The sequence below is a fragment of the Lithobates pipiens genome, unplaced genomic scaffold (genome assembly GCF_037356315.1).
Source record: "Lithobates pipiens isolate NorthernLeopardFrog02 unplaced genomic scaffold, aLitPip1_a1.2 Scaffold_18, whole genome shotgun sequence".
NCBI lineage: Eukaryota > Metazoa > Chordata > Amphibia > Anura > Ranidae > Lithobates > Lithobates pipiens.
This window is the reverse complement of record NW_027507758.1, coordinates 236,630,918-236,649,358: the sequence shown is the minus strand read 5'-3', so window position 1 is coordinate 236,649,358 and position 18,441 is coordinate 236,630,918. Positions and strand designations below refer to the sequence as shown.

Genomic DNA, 18,441 nt, shown 5'->3' with positions numbered 1-18,441 from the left:
AAGACTGGATCTGTCAGGTGCCTTCTCCCTCTGCCCTCCAATGAGCGAGGAGGGAGAAGAACAGAGAGCTCTGAAAACCGAGTGATCAGCAATGTTCGATCGCTTGGTTCTTAGTGTGGAGGCATCGGGGGGGGGGGGGGGGGGGAATAGATGCAGCATTGGACCGATGGTGCATCCACCTAGGTAAGTATAAATGGGGGGGGGATAAATCCTTTACTTCTCTTTTAAATACAGTGAATCTAGCTAGCCCAAACTTTTTTTTTTTTAAGGGGGGAGATTTTTGTTTACGCTTTGTCCTGGAGACCCAACAGTGAGGTCACCGAAATGTTTCTCCATTGGAAGATTTCCCTTCACCTCCTGTTCCGATGAGAACCATAAAGTTTTACTTTCCTGGTGTTATTTTGGTGTCTGTGTTCATCAGGGAAGACAGAGAGGGCAACTGTCCCCAGCAAAGACAGATAATAAAAATTGGTTGATGGACAATTAACCCACCAGTTTGAATTTAAATTGTGTATCATTCAGTGCCCTCATAGACCGTTCTCACCAAAACAGGTGTCCCCATTGGAAGATTCCCATCACCTTCTGCTTTGGTGGAAACCATGTTTTGAATTTCTCATCGTTTTCCATTTTTGTGACAATAGTCAATAGGAAGGATAGAGGGGATGACACTATTTGGGGGCCTCAGCACAGACAAACAGCAAAAACCTGACATAGGTTCCAACCAACCCTCCTCTGCTCTATCCAGAACTATAAAAGTAAACAGTTTTGGATATAAATGCACTTTATTACTGATGTGTCTGTTATTACGTTCCTTTGATGCATTCATTTAATTGACCCTTATTGACTATTAAGAACTTGGAGAAAACTTTGTATTGCTATATCCTAAAGTATAATTTGATACCCTTTTTTCTGTGTGACCATAAAGCAAATATTTTCTTAAATTCCTCTAATCGCTGAGGAAGTGATTAACTCATAACAATGTTTTTGTTGACAAGGGTACCTGTTCAATGCTTAGCTATACAGTGTGAGATCAGAGAAAAATTCCACTATGGATAGACGGTAAAGTTGAAACATGCATGGATTGCTGGAATGTAGACATTTTCATCCCAGTGTGAAGTCTCATGAGATCCGTGAACTTAGGAAATAAAAACAAACTTTTATGATAATTTGAAAAGCATGCGTGATGAATCTATATGGCACAGATCCTTTTCCGTAGATGTCAGCACATCAAAATATAATTGGAATGCCTCATATTGTCCTACATTGTTTCATGACTAAGCATGTGAGCTCTAATAAATACCGTGACTCCTGCGTTGGGTAATACTGAGGGAATTATGGATTATTGTCAGTTTAAGGACAACAGAAGTGTTTTATTGCATGCTACACATTCAGCGACTATGAAAAGACATCAAAGAACTGAACTTCTCTTCCATTTTCATGTCGCTGACAGCTTGACAGAATTCTCAAAGTAGGAAGGCCCATTGGTTATTGAGTCTATTGCAGATCTGGCAAATCAGCAAACTTGTAAATGACCCCAATATGTGCATGCAGTTTTGTTCGCTCTACAAGGAATCCTATAATTCATAAGTTAAGAGTGCCTGGTTTTCTGTATTATGTGATTTGCAGGGGATCAGACTGATTATATGCAGCCAAATGAAGAATTTGCAAATCAGCAATTATTTTGATTTCGATGATCACAAACGTAAAACAATATTTCATTCAGATGAGAAAACTGGAAGAAAATTTTAAACATGAAGACAAAATACTTGCATAATGCAAATAATTTTCTAAAGCACTTGGTTTCATTCTAGACTGGGAAGCAAATTACAGAGCAATCAAGGATCTATAAGCCACCTGCAATCTACAGACCCATTTTTTAGGGATCAATCTTTTACAATAATTTTATTTTATTTTTTTACATCTGTTTATTAACGTTTTCATGTATAAAACAAGTACGATAAGAACAACACGAAAATAATACATCAAATAAATTGGCATTGCCCACGCAGGGGTCTTGGGCACAGGATATATGGTACAAATGTTGATGGTGTGGTCAACACCAGGATGGCAGTGGTGTGACTGTGTAACCTTTGCCACAAAGTGGCAATATAAAAATATGAAAATAAAGATGACCCAATTTTCTACACTTGGCCCAAATCAAGCAAAAGTTCAAAATAATAGTAAAGGTCTTACCAAATCAAAGATTCCCCATCTTAAAATAGTGTGCTGACAGCTGCTAGCATTAATTGCGTCCCATACTAACATGTGAGAATCACAGATAAATAAATAAATCATGTTCTGCGATAATGATCTGCTGAACCTGCAGCAAAAAACCTAAAAAAACTAATTGTTAACTAAAGTGATGTGCCTATAAATTCCAAGAATAATAATAATTATATATATATATATATATATGTATGTATGTGACTGCTGTTGTCATACAGATTACATCATCATATAGCATGAATATACTTTTCATAAAATATAAATATTGATACAAAAGTGATCCATAAAGTGCTCCGGTGCCTAGAAGTCCGTGATACTCTGACCACCCAGGGTCCGTTTTCAGCATCCTTAATCACAGATAATAAACTTGATAGGTGACTGTGAATATAGCAATCTTCGTAAGTGACTACACTCAGGTGCTCCCAACCGCAAGGCGATGGCCACTCACCTCAGGGCGTGTGACCTCGCAATTAAGTTTGGTCAGTACATGCTTTTGAATCGTCAAAACAGATTCCAGGTCAGGTTGCATGGTCCAAATACTGCTCAAAGATGTGGCATCCTCCTATAAATATTAAAAAGAGACTTCCATAGTGTGATAACGCTTTAAAAGATTTTATTTAATGTAAACAAAGCCCTATTATAGGGTACTCGCATGGGTCTGGTGCATTAGTGCACTGCTCTATAACATGCCTTGTATCTTCATCAGGGATCCCCCTGATGAAGATACAATATTTCCATTGTATCGACACGCGTAGAGGAGGGGACTGGACGGCGCAGGAGGCAGCTGGTCTGTCATATGGAGTAGAACACAATCTCATCCACTGCTTGGTACTATTAAGGCATGCTATATATGACAACAGTTGTGTGTGTGTGTGTGTGTGTGTATATGTATATGTGTGTATGTATGTGTATGTATGTATATATATATATATAATTCTTTGAATTTATAGGCACATCACTTTAGTTAACAGTTTTGTTTTTTTAGGTTTTTTTTCTGCAGGTTCAGCAGATTATTAAGGGGATAGTGCAGCACGATTAATTTATTTACAAGCAAAGGTAGCTAGACATCTCCAAGTTATTTTGTATCTAGGAAGCTGTGGCAGGGTCTTTCAACCATTTGGCCCACATGTTTTTATATTTAGTAGGACATCCCCTATTTGCTTAGGTATCTTTATATAATGGCAGATTACTGGTAATCAATGTTATACAATATTTAAAAAAGTATTTGGTAACCTGTGGGGTATTCCTACCTATGAAAAAAAAAACAGAAAACCTTGGTTGGTGTATAGTAAATACTCCTAAAGTATAACCCAAATATAACATATTTTATGATTTATTTAATTTCATCCTGTTGTCGGACCATATGTTTGTTGCTTTTCTGCTGTTCAGATCTTCTATCAACACACATATAGACAGAATACATCCAACAACCCTCCCCAAATAATTTTAAGCAGTTATTTTGTACAATTTAGATAATCTTTTTCTGTTCCACAGCAGGAAGAACTGACAGTTCAATTTATAAAAAGGAGACATCTGTGCAATAGGGATTCCAAAATTCATTTTGCAATTTTGTGCACTTTTTAATCAATTAAAATAGTTAATTTGTGTGCACTGTTTCATATTTGCCATTGTTGCATGCCTTTGATAAAGTTAACATAATTAAATAATGGGGAAGTTAGTGGCTCTAAGTGGTTAAAAAGAAATCTATCCAAGTATGTATTCCTTGCGGAAATAAAGTACCTTCTATTGCTCCCAGCTTTTATTTTATTTTTGGATCTGTGATTCCGCTTCCTGTTAGAGGGTGGCTAAATTTTTTCTCCATAGTCCGCCCTCCCTTTTTTGGCTCCACGAGATGGGCTATGGGATGTGTAGTTTGCATAGAGCAGTGGGTAACCATTGCTTGTTATAAACAAACAGATGTGAGGAGAGGTTTGGTAGATCATGTGGGTAGTAAGAAACAATGTCATAAAAAACTGCACATGACATATGGATTGTTTTTGGAGTATAAAGTTATCGTTTAGCGCCCTAAACTATAACCTATAACTACTACTATCTACTATAAATCTTTACCTTTCTGCATAATTCTTAATTTTGCAAAATGTTATGTACTCTAGTGCCCTGCCAGTATTGTAGTGGCAATACCTGAAGGTGCAAGCTTCATGGTAAAGTGGATATCATTTAAAATGTCAGTCAGTATTTTTTTTAGCTGGTGCCAATATCCCCTTACAGGATGGGAACATACCATGAGAAGCCGACATATATGCCAAGTGGTATTAAAAAAAAAAAAAAACATAATTAAAACACCTTGGGACTTACCACTGTTTCATCACAAAAGTTTTATATAAAAATCGTTTTTTAGACCTTGCGTAGTATTTCATTTATTCACCTAGGAACTGCCACATAGTTATTACATTCACTCCCAGTTAACTTATCTGCTAGAAACTCTGAAAGGTCTGTAAAGACATTGAGTGGACAAATGATTTAAGAGATAACATTGTTCATAGATTTCATGTCATAGGCAGTGTGCTAAACTACCTGGTGACCTTCGGAACTATTTACAGCTTTCGCAGAGCATAACTTAGGTGATAAATGGTGCTTGGAGTAAAGATAAGTAATAATTGGAATGTGTGTCCAGAAAGTCAGCGAAAGCAGTGTACAACAACATGATACATATGCATTTTTTACTAACGCCTCCTACACATGATCGGATTTTCCGCAGACGAAACCTCGGCCAGGAACTTGTCTTGCATACAAACGGCAAGGAATTGTCTGGCAACAAACACGAACGTAGTAATGTACTACTTGGTTTTTGAGCTCTTTAGCGCCACCCTTTGGGTTCCTTCTGCTAATTTCACATTATTGTTGATTTGCGCTTTTCAGTTTGTTTCTGAACGGCCGTTCATCAACCAGCCATGTTGCAGAATCTGAGAGAACGTTATTTATTATTGGCCTTGGGGTTATTGCTTTTACCCAAGCCCAGTTCAGGAACAGGAGGTGGAGGATTTTTTGGACCAAAACTTGGTTGCTTTATTATGACCAATTATGTTATATGCCTTTGCTGCGGGAGCTCCAGGAAAATAATCCGGAAGATTTTCGGAATTATCTCCGGATGACGGACCCCTGCTTTCACCAACTCTTGGCATAGTTGATCCCCTCTATTAAGAAGCAGGACACGTGTGAAGCTTTTATTTTATTTTTTGGTTGAATAATGATTTTATTTTTTATTTTTTTTTTGAATACATAGAATGCACTTTTTGGTTAAGTTCTATTGGCAGATAGCATGTCTAATTTTTCTTTTCTTTTTTAAAAATTGTGGAGAATAATACTTGGCTATGTGTTTTACTTTAAATTACAGTTTGGGAGTAGGCAGTTACATTTTAAAAAATACAATGTAAAATTAACAAGGGACACCAACATAGTTGTATCTTTGTTCTTAAAAACTACTGCATAATGGTGTACTTGCGCCAAAACAAAAAAAATATAACAAGCATAATAACAATATTCTTGTTATCACTAGAAATAAAAAGCCTTTGGAAATTTGTTTGCAACAACTCCATCAGTATCACCAGCAAAGCAGCTCTGTACAGTCCCCAAAAATGATTTGTGCCAAATTTCACTATTCTTTCACCGAGATCCTTTATAAAAGATCAGGGGGAAAAAAAAGAAAGACAATAGCACAGGAAATGGCATGAAGGAAATAAACCAAACTTTAACTACAGTAAAACCTTGGATTGCGAGCATATTTAGTTTCTGGAAGCATGCTTGTAATCCAAAGCACTTGTATATCAAAGGACTTTCCCCATGAGAAATAATTGAAACTTGTTCCACACCCATTTATTCAGAAGTCCTTTAGTTTATAGTCCATATAAAAAGAATATAGCAATGTGACCATGTTGTGTAACCATAAAATGTCCATCCACAAATGGCAGCTTCCATAAGGGGATAAAATTTTGGCGGCACAGTGGTGTAGTGGTTAGCACTCTCACCTAGCAGTAAGAAGGGTCACTGTTTCGAATCCCAACCACGACACTACCTGCCTGGAGTTTGCATGGTCTCCCCGTGCCTGCTTGGGTTTCCTCCAGCTGCTCCGGTTTCCTCCCACACTCCAAAGACATACTGGTAGGTTAATTGGCTTCTGTCCAAAATTGAAAAATAGTATATGAATGGGGACCTTGGATTGTGGGCTCCCTGAGGGTAGGGACCAATGTGAGTGTGCAATGTACAAGGATAGGGAAAATTGTAGACACTCACTCAGGTTGAACTGGATGGACTGGTGTCTTTATTCAACCTTAGTAACTATGTAACTATGTAAGAAGCAAAATCCAGCAGGAGCTACAGAGTATAAAATAGAACAGAGATGCCTCTAAGTGTAGCAATATGCTTATATTTAATGAAGGTACAAGATTTATCATGTCACGTGGTTGATGATTAAGAGACACGTATAATAAGAGACACATCTAAGTATGCAGGCATCTGAGGTAAAGCTGTCCACATAGACCATCCCCCGCACCGCCGGATCTCACTGCTGTCAGTCTGCAATCGAGCATTTTGAAAGCAAGGCTTGAACCGCGCAGCGTAGAAATACGATGCCGATGGCGGCGAGGAGGACAGCCTGCGTGGACAGCTTTACCTCGGATGTCTGCATACTTAGATGTGCCTCTTTTATTCATCAACCGTGTGACTTGCTAAATGTTGTACCTTTTATTAAATGTAACCATATTGCTGCACCTCTGTTCTGTTTTATAATCAATCGTGACGTGGCGCTACTTGTATTTCAAGACATTGCTTGTATATCAAGCCAGAATTTAAAAATGTTGCTTTTCTTGCAAAACGCTCTCAAACCAAGTTACTCTCAAACCAAGGTTTTACTGTACTAGAATTTAGTCTAAACAGTGTTTGATTCACTGGCCTAAGCAAGATAAAAGGACTATTTTATGTAGGTACCCTGGGAGCCACACAAAAGTTGGGTACCAGGAATCTAGTCAGCAATAATGTCTCTAATGTGGTAACTTCATTTCTAAGTGATAGTGTAAACTCTGCACTGTGAAAGTGGTGTACAACCTGATTGGCTTACATTGCTAATCTTCCCTATAACAGTCTGCATCCTGTAATGCCAGGATTGCAGCAATCTAATCTAAAAACTTACCCAGCTACTCTTTTTGGCTTCACAGCACAAGTCTTTATCAATCCAAAACCACTGCTCAAATGCCTCTCTGTTGCGTTTCAGCCCCTAAGGGTTTATTTTTAACAATGCTTATGATGGCTGTACTTCCATATATTTAGTGATGATGTTATTGAAACCATAACTAATATTAATGGTGATCTTTTGTATCTGCCTGTAGTTTAGGTTACAGAAAACCTGTGCTGCCATTACTGGTCTCTATTTCGGAGAGTACTATTTGTCTGGGTGCCGTTCCTTTGGTCCAGTGGTTTCAATACTTTGAATCACAGGAAAAAGGGTTATAGTTCACTTCACTTGCTGTATATATCTACTAGGTTAGTGACTTCGAAAATACGTCTTTAATTTCCTTACATTAAAGCCTATGTATAGCCAAAACTGTTGTCTTATATTGGATGGAGTAGTGAGGGGTTAGGACTTCTCTTAGGTTTTTATTGCTGTCTGTGTCTTTGCTAGGTAGATTTTCCATCTCTATTTGTTCTGGTGACCCTTGTCATCAGACAGAAAGGGATGGGGAAATTGTACAGTTGTCATCAGAGCAGGATATAAAGGAGGAGAAATCTTGTTTGGTGACAGCTGTTGATAAAATATAAGATATAATAATTTTATATATATAAATTTCTTGACACCTTATCCAGTAGTAACAGGTATTTATGTATGCTTCATGCTTCTTAAATACAGCTAGAGACATTGAAGCAATTAGCATTTTTTATTTGCATCAATTGCTTTCTCTTTAAGAGATTTAGAAGCCTATTAAAGGGCTGCGTTTGTGGCTGGCTTTGTGCATATTTAAATGATTGAAAGAAAATTTTGTTTACAGCTGTGCATCCGGAAGCCTTTGTTGGGGGTTCTACTTATAATTTTTTTTTTGGCAAACACATCTAATGTAATATTTTTGGGTTATGAGGTTTAAATGACACTCGCTAACTCTGTCGTCTTGTTATTGTAGGATGGTTCACTTGGAAATATTGACGACCTCGCTGAGCAGTACGCTGATTACTACAACACTTGTTTCACAGACGTGTGCGAGAGAATGGAGGAACTGCGCAGACGCCATGTTTCCCAGGATCTTGAAACGGTGAGCAAAAAATAACTACACATGGTTTGCATTGGTTAAGGTATTAAAGGAGAGTTTTAGGAATTCTATCCAAAAAGTACAGTAAGATGTAGGTGTAAAGTGTTCCTTTCCGAGATCCAGTGGTCAGAAAATTGGGACGGGTCCTCAGCGGCACCATTAGCTCAGTGCTTCAGGTTCATGTGCTCTCATGTCCGGTGCTTGCTATTTTCTGAGTAGAATTAGTTGACCGCTGGTACAGTTTTAGGAGAGCTGTATTTTAGACAGGACAGCGTGGAGGTAAGTGTAAAAGTATGTATACCAAAAAAAAATAAAAAATCTTTAAATGGTAGCCTACTCTTCTGCATCTCCTATGAGTTTCTTCTTTCACATTGCAGGCTTGTTTTTTTTTCAGTTTATATGTTGGGTTCCTGCCAGTGTTAAGCCTTCCACTTCTTGGGCGACAATGCTGTCTTTACTGTGTGTCTATGCAAGAGCAGCGTTATGATCCCGCTGCAGCACACACTTATCTGCTGTCATGCAGGGCTCTAGCACATTGGCTTGATTGTTGTTATTGTGATCATCCTCTGCAGTGCAGCCACACAGAGCAGGACTGACCACAGTGTGTAAAGCAGTGGGTAAATTGTCGGCATTATAGCAATACCTATACATATGTAATACGTTAAAAAAGATATCCTGCACAATACAAAAAAAAGTCTTCTATTTCATTAACATGTTTTAATTTAGTTACGCTTTAACACTATAAAATTATTCCTGCTGTCCATTTCAAAATTAATTGTTTTTTTATTTGCATTAACGTACAATTTTTCAGGACAAGCTTTGTATGTCAGTGCAAATAAAAAAAGTATCACAGACAGTACTCAATTTTCTCTGTCACAATTGCACTAATATGGCTACAATCACATTAAGTAAAATTGTTGAAACTGTCTTGAGATACAAAAATCGAATTATTTACATTTGCTTATATTTCCTATGCTGCTTATAAAAATTCACAATTTTTAAGGCTAATTTTAAAATTCTCATTTGTTTCAAAATAAATTTTATTGTCATTCACTGCTAGTTATATTGCAATTTAAAGGAAGACTTAAGCCCCATACACACTATCAGATTTTCTGCAGATTTTTGTCTTCAGATTTACCAAAACCATGTAGTGCAAGGGCCTGCCTGATTGCATACAAATTGAAACGCCTAAGGTTTGACCTCATATTATTATACGGTTTTGGTAAATCTGAAGGAGAAAATCAGCAGAAAAATCTGATGGTGTGTATGAGGCTTTAGAGTGTGCTGACAATTATTTTTTTTTTTTTTGTTGTTGTTTTTAATCAACTCCAGAAAAGTTCCATTAGGTTCAGCCAATTTCCGCTTTCTAAAAATGTCTGTCCCTAGTTGCCAATGGAAACTAAAAATCTGGGCCAGGCTACACTGCGTCTGACAAAACTAGAAATTAAAATATCTTGTGTTCTGAAATTTGGTGACCAGTCACAGGACGGCCTTGCTGAAACCCTTGATTTTCTTTGGCAGCCAGTGATTGGGAAAACGATTTCCTCTACACAGTGCGGCTGTCTAGACCTTAAATACTTTAAAGGGGTTCCAACAAAAAACAAAAATGCAATGCAGTGATACTGACCTTTTTTCTTTTGTCTACTATACTCGCCTTTGAATTCACTTTGGAACATTGGTACAGTTGTTTATATTGATTTGGGAGACTGTTGGGTATGTTTCCGCTTTTGTTGGGGAACAAATTAGCAAAAAATAGAAATGAATAATATAGCATATTCAATCGGGGTGCCCAGGCTGGGAAACATGCAATAGATACAAACGCCATATTGTAATTCAGTGTTCTTAAAATGACCTTTCCCTTTCAATCTGGCTGTCATTTTCTGTATAATTCAATGAAATAATGCAACCTGGAGGTCTTCTGTACACAGTTGGTGTATGGAATACTCGCAGAAACGTCATTTCCTGCTTGCATGATTGGCTTATTGATTTCTCCAGAACCCTGCACTAAGATACAAGTCAGATTTGGGCATCTTCTTCAACAAGAATGTTAGTTTTAGTGATAGCCAAATACTTCTAAAGGAATGCAGAACCTGCTACTTTCCTCGTTAGAGTACTGTATGTGCATCAACTGATTAATAGTAAAAGTCACTCCCCATTCAGATTTACTCTGCAGACAACAAACTGCTATTTCTTCAGGGAGGGGATTTTTTTTTTCTCAACAAAAAGGAAGTTAGTTTTTAAGGCAGCAGAAAAAACTGTACTTATGCACAAAGTTCTGTAGCCAATAGTAATCAGTTTATTGTAGTCAAATCAGTTAAATTGTAGATTCTGTTTAGCTAGTATGAGTTACTACACTTTGCGCATTAGCATTGCTCTTTGCACTATCCTAATTCTAGATAATGCTATAGAGAATTGGCATGTAAATGCAACAATATTTATTTTCGAATACCCGCTAGCATTTCATAGAATTGTTACATTGTATTCCTGGTTACAATATACATTTTAAATTTATAAGTGTCCCAAACTGGTTTACAGGGGAGATTTAGTGAGTTTAAAGTGATTGCAAAGTTTTTTTCTTCATAAATAACAAACATGTTATACTTACCTGCTCTGTGCAAGTGTTTTGCACAGAGGGGCTCCTCCTTTTCTGGGGTCCATCGGCGGCGCTCCTGGCTCATCCTCCACATCGAGTGCCCCCACAGAGAGCCGCTTTGCATGAGGGCACTTGTGCGGGCATGGTTCCGAGTCCTGCTGCTGCGTCCATTGACACAGACAGCAGGACTCGGACTTGGCCCCACCCCCCGACTCCTGTGTCACTGGATTTGATTGACAGCAGCGGGAGCCAATAGTAAGCCTATAGTAAGGAGACGAGAAGAGGAGAAGAGGATTGCTACACAAAGTGTAGTTAAAGTGGTTGTAAAGCCTTAAGGTTTTTACTTGAATGCGTTAAGGTGAAAAAGTTGCAGTTGCAGTTGCAGTCCCCCCCCCCCCTCCCTCCAGAACACCCCTTTTTCTTACCTGAGCTCGATTCAGCAATGCGCATGAGCACATCGGCTCCAGCCATTGTCGCTCTCCTAATTGGACAGATTAATAGCAGCAGGAGCCATTGGCTTCCGCTGCTGTCAATAAAAAGCTGACATGGGAGTGGGGGGCAGGTCCGAGTCCCACTGTCTGTGTCAATGGACACAGCGGCAGGATTGGGAGCAAGCCTGCACCGGTGCCCCCATAAAAAACTTTCCATGGGGCACCCGATAAAGAGGAGGTGCCAGGAGTGCCGGAAGAGGACCCCAGAAGTTACAACTTGATTCATTTTTTATACCAATTTTTCCTTTGTTTGCAGAAATGGCTGGATTTATTAAAAAGCCCAGCACTGTCTTTTTAGTTTGTGTGTGTGTGTGTGTGTGTGTGTGTGTGTGTGTTTCAAGCTCCTGTTAGACAGCCTTCAGAAAAGTGGTAAATGAAGCCTCCGCTTGTCACTTTCTGGTTGTAAGTAGTAAATAGGTAATAATCATAAGTAATAGTTCATATTTTAACCAGACTAAAACTTGATCAGCCCTCAACATAATGCAGAAAGAGAAAATATAAATAAAACACTTCACATTCCCCTAAATTTTAAATGCTGTTTCCCAGGAGGCCTATGAGTTATGTTTATTTGGATTGTAAATCTCATTTTATTGTAAGGCTGAGGATAGTTTATTTATATCGTTATCTCCTCAGTACTGTTCCATATCACTGAGGACGGGAGAATAGAAAGCGAAATAAGTTTGAAAACAAATGAAGATTTCAGTTTTCAGACAGGAAAACCATTTGTGTAAATCGCTGCTGTTTAAATGTTCAAATACTAGAATTGTAATTAAGCTCTTGGTCGTCTTGGGAATGATTTGTTCTTACAACCTGTTCTGTTGAATTCACATTTCCAGGCTGGAGATAGTGCCTCTGGCTGGTCGCTCTTCAGAACATAGAAAGCTAGTTAGAGATAAGTGAAATGAAAGAACTCTATAAATCATGCTGGCCAAGGCCTGATTTATAGAGAACTTAATGGAAGATAGCAACTGTTTTAGTTTTGTAGTTTTCTGCGAAGCTCCTGTGGGTGATACATTGGTCTCAGTCTGGAAAGAAGGCTGGGTGTAGCTTTTTGTAGGGGAAAACAATACACCATTATCTCACAGAGGATCTGTTCTGTGCTTATTGCTATAAAGTTGTTAAAAAGTATTGGTAGATTTTCCTGTGTTCAGATAACCGCCTGGAAATGGGGAAATTAAAGGTGGATAAAAATAATAGAAAATGCTGTGTAAAGGAAACATGAGAGATACACAGGCTGGCATTGCTAACCTCTTCTTCTCTAAACTCTGGGTGTTTGACTGCCATATTGACCCTCCTTTTATGAATCCCTTATCTGAAACAAGTGTGTATGTAAAGAATTCTGATAGTTCTTTACCTAGTTTACCTATATGTTCCAGTTGAGTGATTCACATAAGTGTTAAAGAACATATGTAGGAAACAGCCAGGCAACTAGAATTTCCAAAAAGAAGTTGAGACAGCCCCAGTGTATCTCTTGACAGGTTTAATTTAAACATAAAATGCTAATCATTCAGATTTTAGCAACGTAACATATATGGATGGCAAGATAGATTTTTATAGAAAATTACAGAAAATAGTTAAGGACCAGCCGCTGCAGTTCTACTGCGGCAGGTTGGCTCTCCTGGGTGAATCGGCGTCATTGTATGTCGGGCACTTTAAGACTACTAGGGGCGACGCCAGAGCCAATGCGTGTGGCCAGCAGCTGCAATGTTCGCCGGCCACCCGCAATCGCTCCCGAGAGAGACAGAATGGGGACCTGTCAATGTAAACAGACTGATCCCTGTTTTGTCTGGGGAGAATAGACAGATTTGCTGCTTCTAGTGATTAGGAACAGCAATCTGTCTCCTCCTCCGGTCACTACACTGCCCACACAGTTAGAAATGCCTCCTAGGGAACACTTAACCCCTTGATCGCCTATTAGTGATAACCCCTTCCCTGCCAGTGACATTTCTATAGTAATCAGTGGCTATCTTTAGCACTGATCGCTGCATAAATGTCAATGGTCCCAAAAAAGTGTCAAAAGTGACCGATATGTCCGCTGCAATGTCACAGTCCCGCTAAAATTCGCTGATCGCTGCCATTACCAGTAAAAATAAAATTAGAGCCTTTCCATTGCAGTTTGATTGTGTGAATTGAGTGAAATTTTGCTACGTTGGTTTTGGCTAAGGTTGAACAATGCCCTTGCTATAGGTGTAGGCCATTTACATATGTTATGACGACTGACTGGAAGACTCCCAAGACATTGCTAAGAGAGCCTGAGCTGTTACTGTATATCTTCACCATCACAAGAGTGAGTGCCCAAACTTTGAGCTCAGAGCTGCTGTAATAGGGGAGTGAAAGCGCATGTGAGGGGGTTTGAATCAGAGAAAGGGCTCCATCCTGTGATGATGAAGGGGACCAGTAATAGCAAGAGCTCACTTAGCCACATACTGGGATTTTTCCAGCCATGCTTCAGGATTTATGTAAATGGTCAACACCTAGTGGCTTGAAAATAGTTAAGTATACAGGCATATTATATATCTTTCTTACACAGGTCAGTTAACATAGCTTTTAGGAGGGGGAGGGACAGTTTTAATCTAGTTAGGCATAACTGGAATGCCTAACTGGAATTCTACTTCAAAATGTATGTTACCCCAATATTTTGTGTTTCCGTTTGTGTATGTGTGTGTGTGTGGATATAGATAGATAGACAGATAGATAGATGTAGATATATATAGACAGAGCGAGATGATATTATATTATATATACACACAGTATCTCACAAAAGTGAGTGCACCCCTCACATTTTTGTAAATATTTTATTATATCTTTTAGTGGGACAACACTAAAATGACACTTTGCTACAATGTAAAGTAGTTAGTGTACAACTTGTATAACAGTGCAAATTTGCTGTCCCCCCAAAATAACTTAATACACAGCCATTCATTTCTAAACCACTGGCATCAAAAGTGAGTACACCCCTAAGTGAAAATGTCCAAATTGGGCCCAATTCGCTATTTTCCTTCCCCGATGTCATGTGGCTCGTTTGTGTTACAAGGCGTGAATGGGGATCAGGTGTGTTAAATTTGGTGTGATCGCTCTCACTCTCATACTGGTCACTGGAAGTTCAACATGGCACCTCAATGCAAAGAATTCCCTGAGGATCTAAAAAAAAGAATTGTTGCTCTACATAAAGATGGCCTAGGCTATAAGAAGATTGCCAAGACCCTGAAACTGAGCTGCAGCACAGTGCTCAAGACTATACAGCAGTTTAACAGGACAGATTTTACTCCGAACAGGCCTTGCCATGGTCAACCAAAGAAGTTGCGGGCACATGCTCAGAGTCATATTCAGAGGTTGTCTTTGGGAAATAGATGTATGAGTTCTGCCAGCATTACTGCAGAGGTTGAAGGGGTGGGGGGTCAGCCTGTCAGTGCTCAGTGCACACTGCATCAAATTGTCTGGCATGGCCCAGAAGGAAGCCTCTTCTAAAGATGATGCACAAGAGAGCCCACAAACAGTTTGCTGAAGACAAGCAGACTAAGGAAATGGATTACTGGAACCATGTCCTGTGGTCTGATGAGACCAAGATAAACTTGGTGACAACCAGGTGAGGAGTACAAAGACAAGTGTGTCTTGCCTGCAGTCAAGCATGGTGGTGGGTGTGTCATGGTCTCGGGCTGCATGAGTGCTGCTGGCACTAGGGAGTGCAGTTCATTGAGGGAGCCATAAATGTCAACATGTACTGTGGCATACTGAAGCAGACCATGATCCCCTCCCTTTGGAGACTGGGCTGCAGGGCAGTACTCCAACACAATGGCCCCAAACACACCTCCAAGATGACCACTGCCTTGCTAAAGAAGCTCAGGGTAAGGGTGATGGACTGGCCAAGCATGTCTCTGGACCTAAACCCTATTGAGCATCCTCAAACGGAAGGTGGAGGAACGCAAAGTCGCTAACATCCACTAGCTCAATGATGTCGTCATGGAGGAGTGGAAGAGTACTCCAGTGGCAACCTGTGAAGCTCTGGTGAACTTCATACCCAAGAGGGTTAAGGAAGTGCTGGAAGATAATAGTGGCCACTCAAAATATTGACACTTTGGGCCCAATTTGGACATTTTCACTTAGGGGTGTACTCACTTTTGTTGCCAGCGGTATAGACATTAATGGCTGTGTGTTGAGTTATTTTGAGGGGACAGCAAATTGACACTGTTATACAAGCTGTACACTCACTACTTTACATTGTAGCAAAGTGTAATTTTTTTCAGTGTTGTCACATGTAAAGATATAATAAAATGTGAGGGGTGTACTCACTTTTGTGAGATACTGTATATGTGTGTGTGTGTGTGTGTGTGTGTGTGTGTATATATATATATATATAATATATATATATATATAATATATAATTAGGGGGTTAGCTCAGCAGTGGGTGTGTGAGACCCCTGGATGAGTTCACTACACAAAAGTTGGCACAGCAAACAGCATTGCAGGTGAAAAGTAGACCTCATTCACTACATAGGCTGTAATGTATAGTAGAAGATGCGAACATCGATGTGGTGTGTTTTTTTTTTTTTTTTTTTTTTTTTTTTAAAGGCTTGAACTCTGCTTTAATTAAAAAGCCAGAGTAAGAAGTAATGTACTATAACATTCAGCACCAAATCAACCATTTACTTTACTAACAATCTAAATTATTTTTGGTTGTAATGTGTTACTGCAATTTTTACATTACATTGAATAAGCCTGATGTTCTCTATACCCAGTGTTTCATGTGTAATAGACAAGATATATATATAGCATAGGCTGCAATAGATTGTTTGTTTAGTAGACATGACATAAGAAAGCTACAGTTTTGAAGTAAAAATGAAATTCTTGAAAAATACTGCACCACTGGAAAATTGCTACTTATTACTATGGCTTTATTTTAACTGGTGTGCTTTATTAAACTGTGATATTAAACTAGAATGTGTATCCCATTACAGTAGAGGAATGTATTCCTACCAGTTCATCGCTAATTTGCTCAGTGCCAAACACTGCTTATTATTCTCTAACGCAATTTACTCAGCATGAGTTACATTTTATTTACACTTACATATTTATTGGAAGCTATTACTGTACACTTTAGTGCAGCATTCCTGACTATAATATTAAATGTAATTGCTGTGTTGGTTTATACACACACATGCTTTTGTTTGCATTTGCAATAAGTCACCATCATTAAACTGATTGCACTTTTGATTCCAAAGGAGGCTCTAATCGTTTTGGATCCCTTCTGACTTTTTTACATTTTTTAAATCATGTTTCACAAACTGTGTGTGTGTGTGTGTGTGATATAGATATATATATATATATATATATATATATATATATATATATATATATATATATATATATAAAATATATATTAATTCCTAAACACACAGTATATAAATACTGAATTCCTGAAATTCACAGAATGATTATTGAACCCTAAATGTATTGTATACTGATTAAAAAAAAAAAGGAAATGTATGATATTCATGTTATTTTTGCATGTTTGAAAGCTTGTCATTTTTTTACATGCAATTTTTACCTCCATGTTATGTGGTTTTGGTAAATCTGAAGAAAAAATCTGCAGAAAATCTAATAGTGTGTATGGGGTCTAAGGGGAGTTTCACATTTTTGTGCCTACACAAAAATCAGGGAAAAACATCACTGGGCCATTTCTAAAAACGCTGCCTACCACTTGAAATCACAAGTGCAGTTGGCAGTTTGGGAAGCCGCTCTGTGGTTTCCAGTGTGTGGGGAAGCCATTAAGATGAATAGTATCTCCTGAGCGACTATGCACTTTTTCTGTATGGGTGCTTATGGAAGTGGGAACAGACAGAGTCCCGCAGCGCCAATTGCACATAGAAGTGTGATTCTAGCCTTAAACACAGTTGTTAAACCATTCATGAAAGTGAATCATTTTTCAGTATGTGAATGGATAAAAGCAGCATTTGTGTGAATCCTGTTTTCTGTCACCCTAATATGTTGACGTTTGCAGTCACTGTTGGACATGCTGCCTATTGTGTTTCCCAGGACCAAAAAGAACAAGACGGGTTTCTCAAGGGGGTGCAAGTTCATCTATTTGTTGGGGCCAAGGGGCTGTTATGGAAAATGGTTTGACTTCCATTGTAATTTATCTGAGCTTTACAAAAAACAGACATGCTAGTGCTGTATAATTGGTTCCATTAATGTTGGTAACATTACAAGGGGCCCACATATTCATGACTAAGGATGAGCTCAGGCACGTTCGCAACCTGCACGTGCAGAGCCCGCCAGAAAGTCGGTTCTGCACAGCGCTAATCACAGGCAGTGAGACATTTCATGATCTGTGGCTGCAGAGATCGGGAAATGTCTCGCTGCCTGTGATTAGCGCGGTGCAGTGCCAACCTCCTGGCAGACTCTGCACATGCGGGTTGCGAACACGCCTGAGCTCATCCTTATTCATGACAAGTGATAGTAAGCTATTTCAGTAAGATAGTATACACATAGGGGTTTATTTACTAAAGGAAAATCCACTTTGCACTGCAAGTGCACTTGGAAGTGCAGTCGCTGTAGATCCGAGGGGGACATGCAAGGAAAATAAAAAAACAGCGTATTAGCTTGCAAATGATTGGATGATAAAATCAGCAGAGCTTCCCCTCAGATTTAGAGAGACTGCACTTCCAATGGATTTACCTTTCCTAAATAACCCCAAAGTATACACATCAATGCTTTTCTAACGCAAACGTTTGGGAATAGCATTGTTCTACCGATCAAAACAGGTGTATTATAGTGTGTCTATGCTGTGGGAAGGCATGATTAAAATACAACCAGTGCTATCTAATTTCTTTTTGTTGTAATATAAATTAGAAATTCTTCAGTTTTTAGATTAAACCAG

General features: G+C 38.8%; 1 protein-coding gene across 7 annotated transcripts in view; it reads left to right on the top strand.

The window, feature by feature from the left end:
- SASH1 (SAM and SH3 domain containing 1) overlaps positions 1-18,441 on the top strand; it is a 279,554-nt gene that overhangs the window by 50,010 nt on the left and 211,103 nt on the right. For all 7 annotated transcript variants that reach the window (XM_077486691.1, XM_077486692.1, XM_077486690.1 and 4 more), the window contains exon 2: positions 8,355-8,483. In XM_077486691.1, coding sequence (XP_077342817.1) covers positions 8,355-8,483 — 129 coding nt within the window. The remainder of the gene's footprint in view (positions 1-8,354; positions 8,484-18,441) is intronic.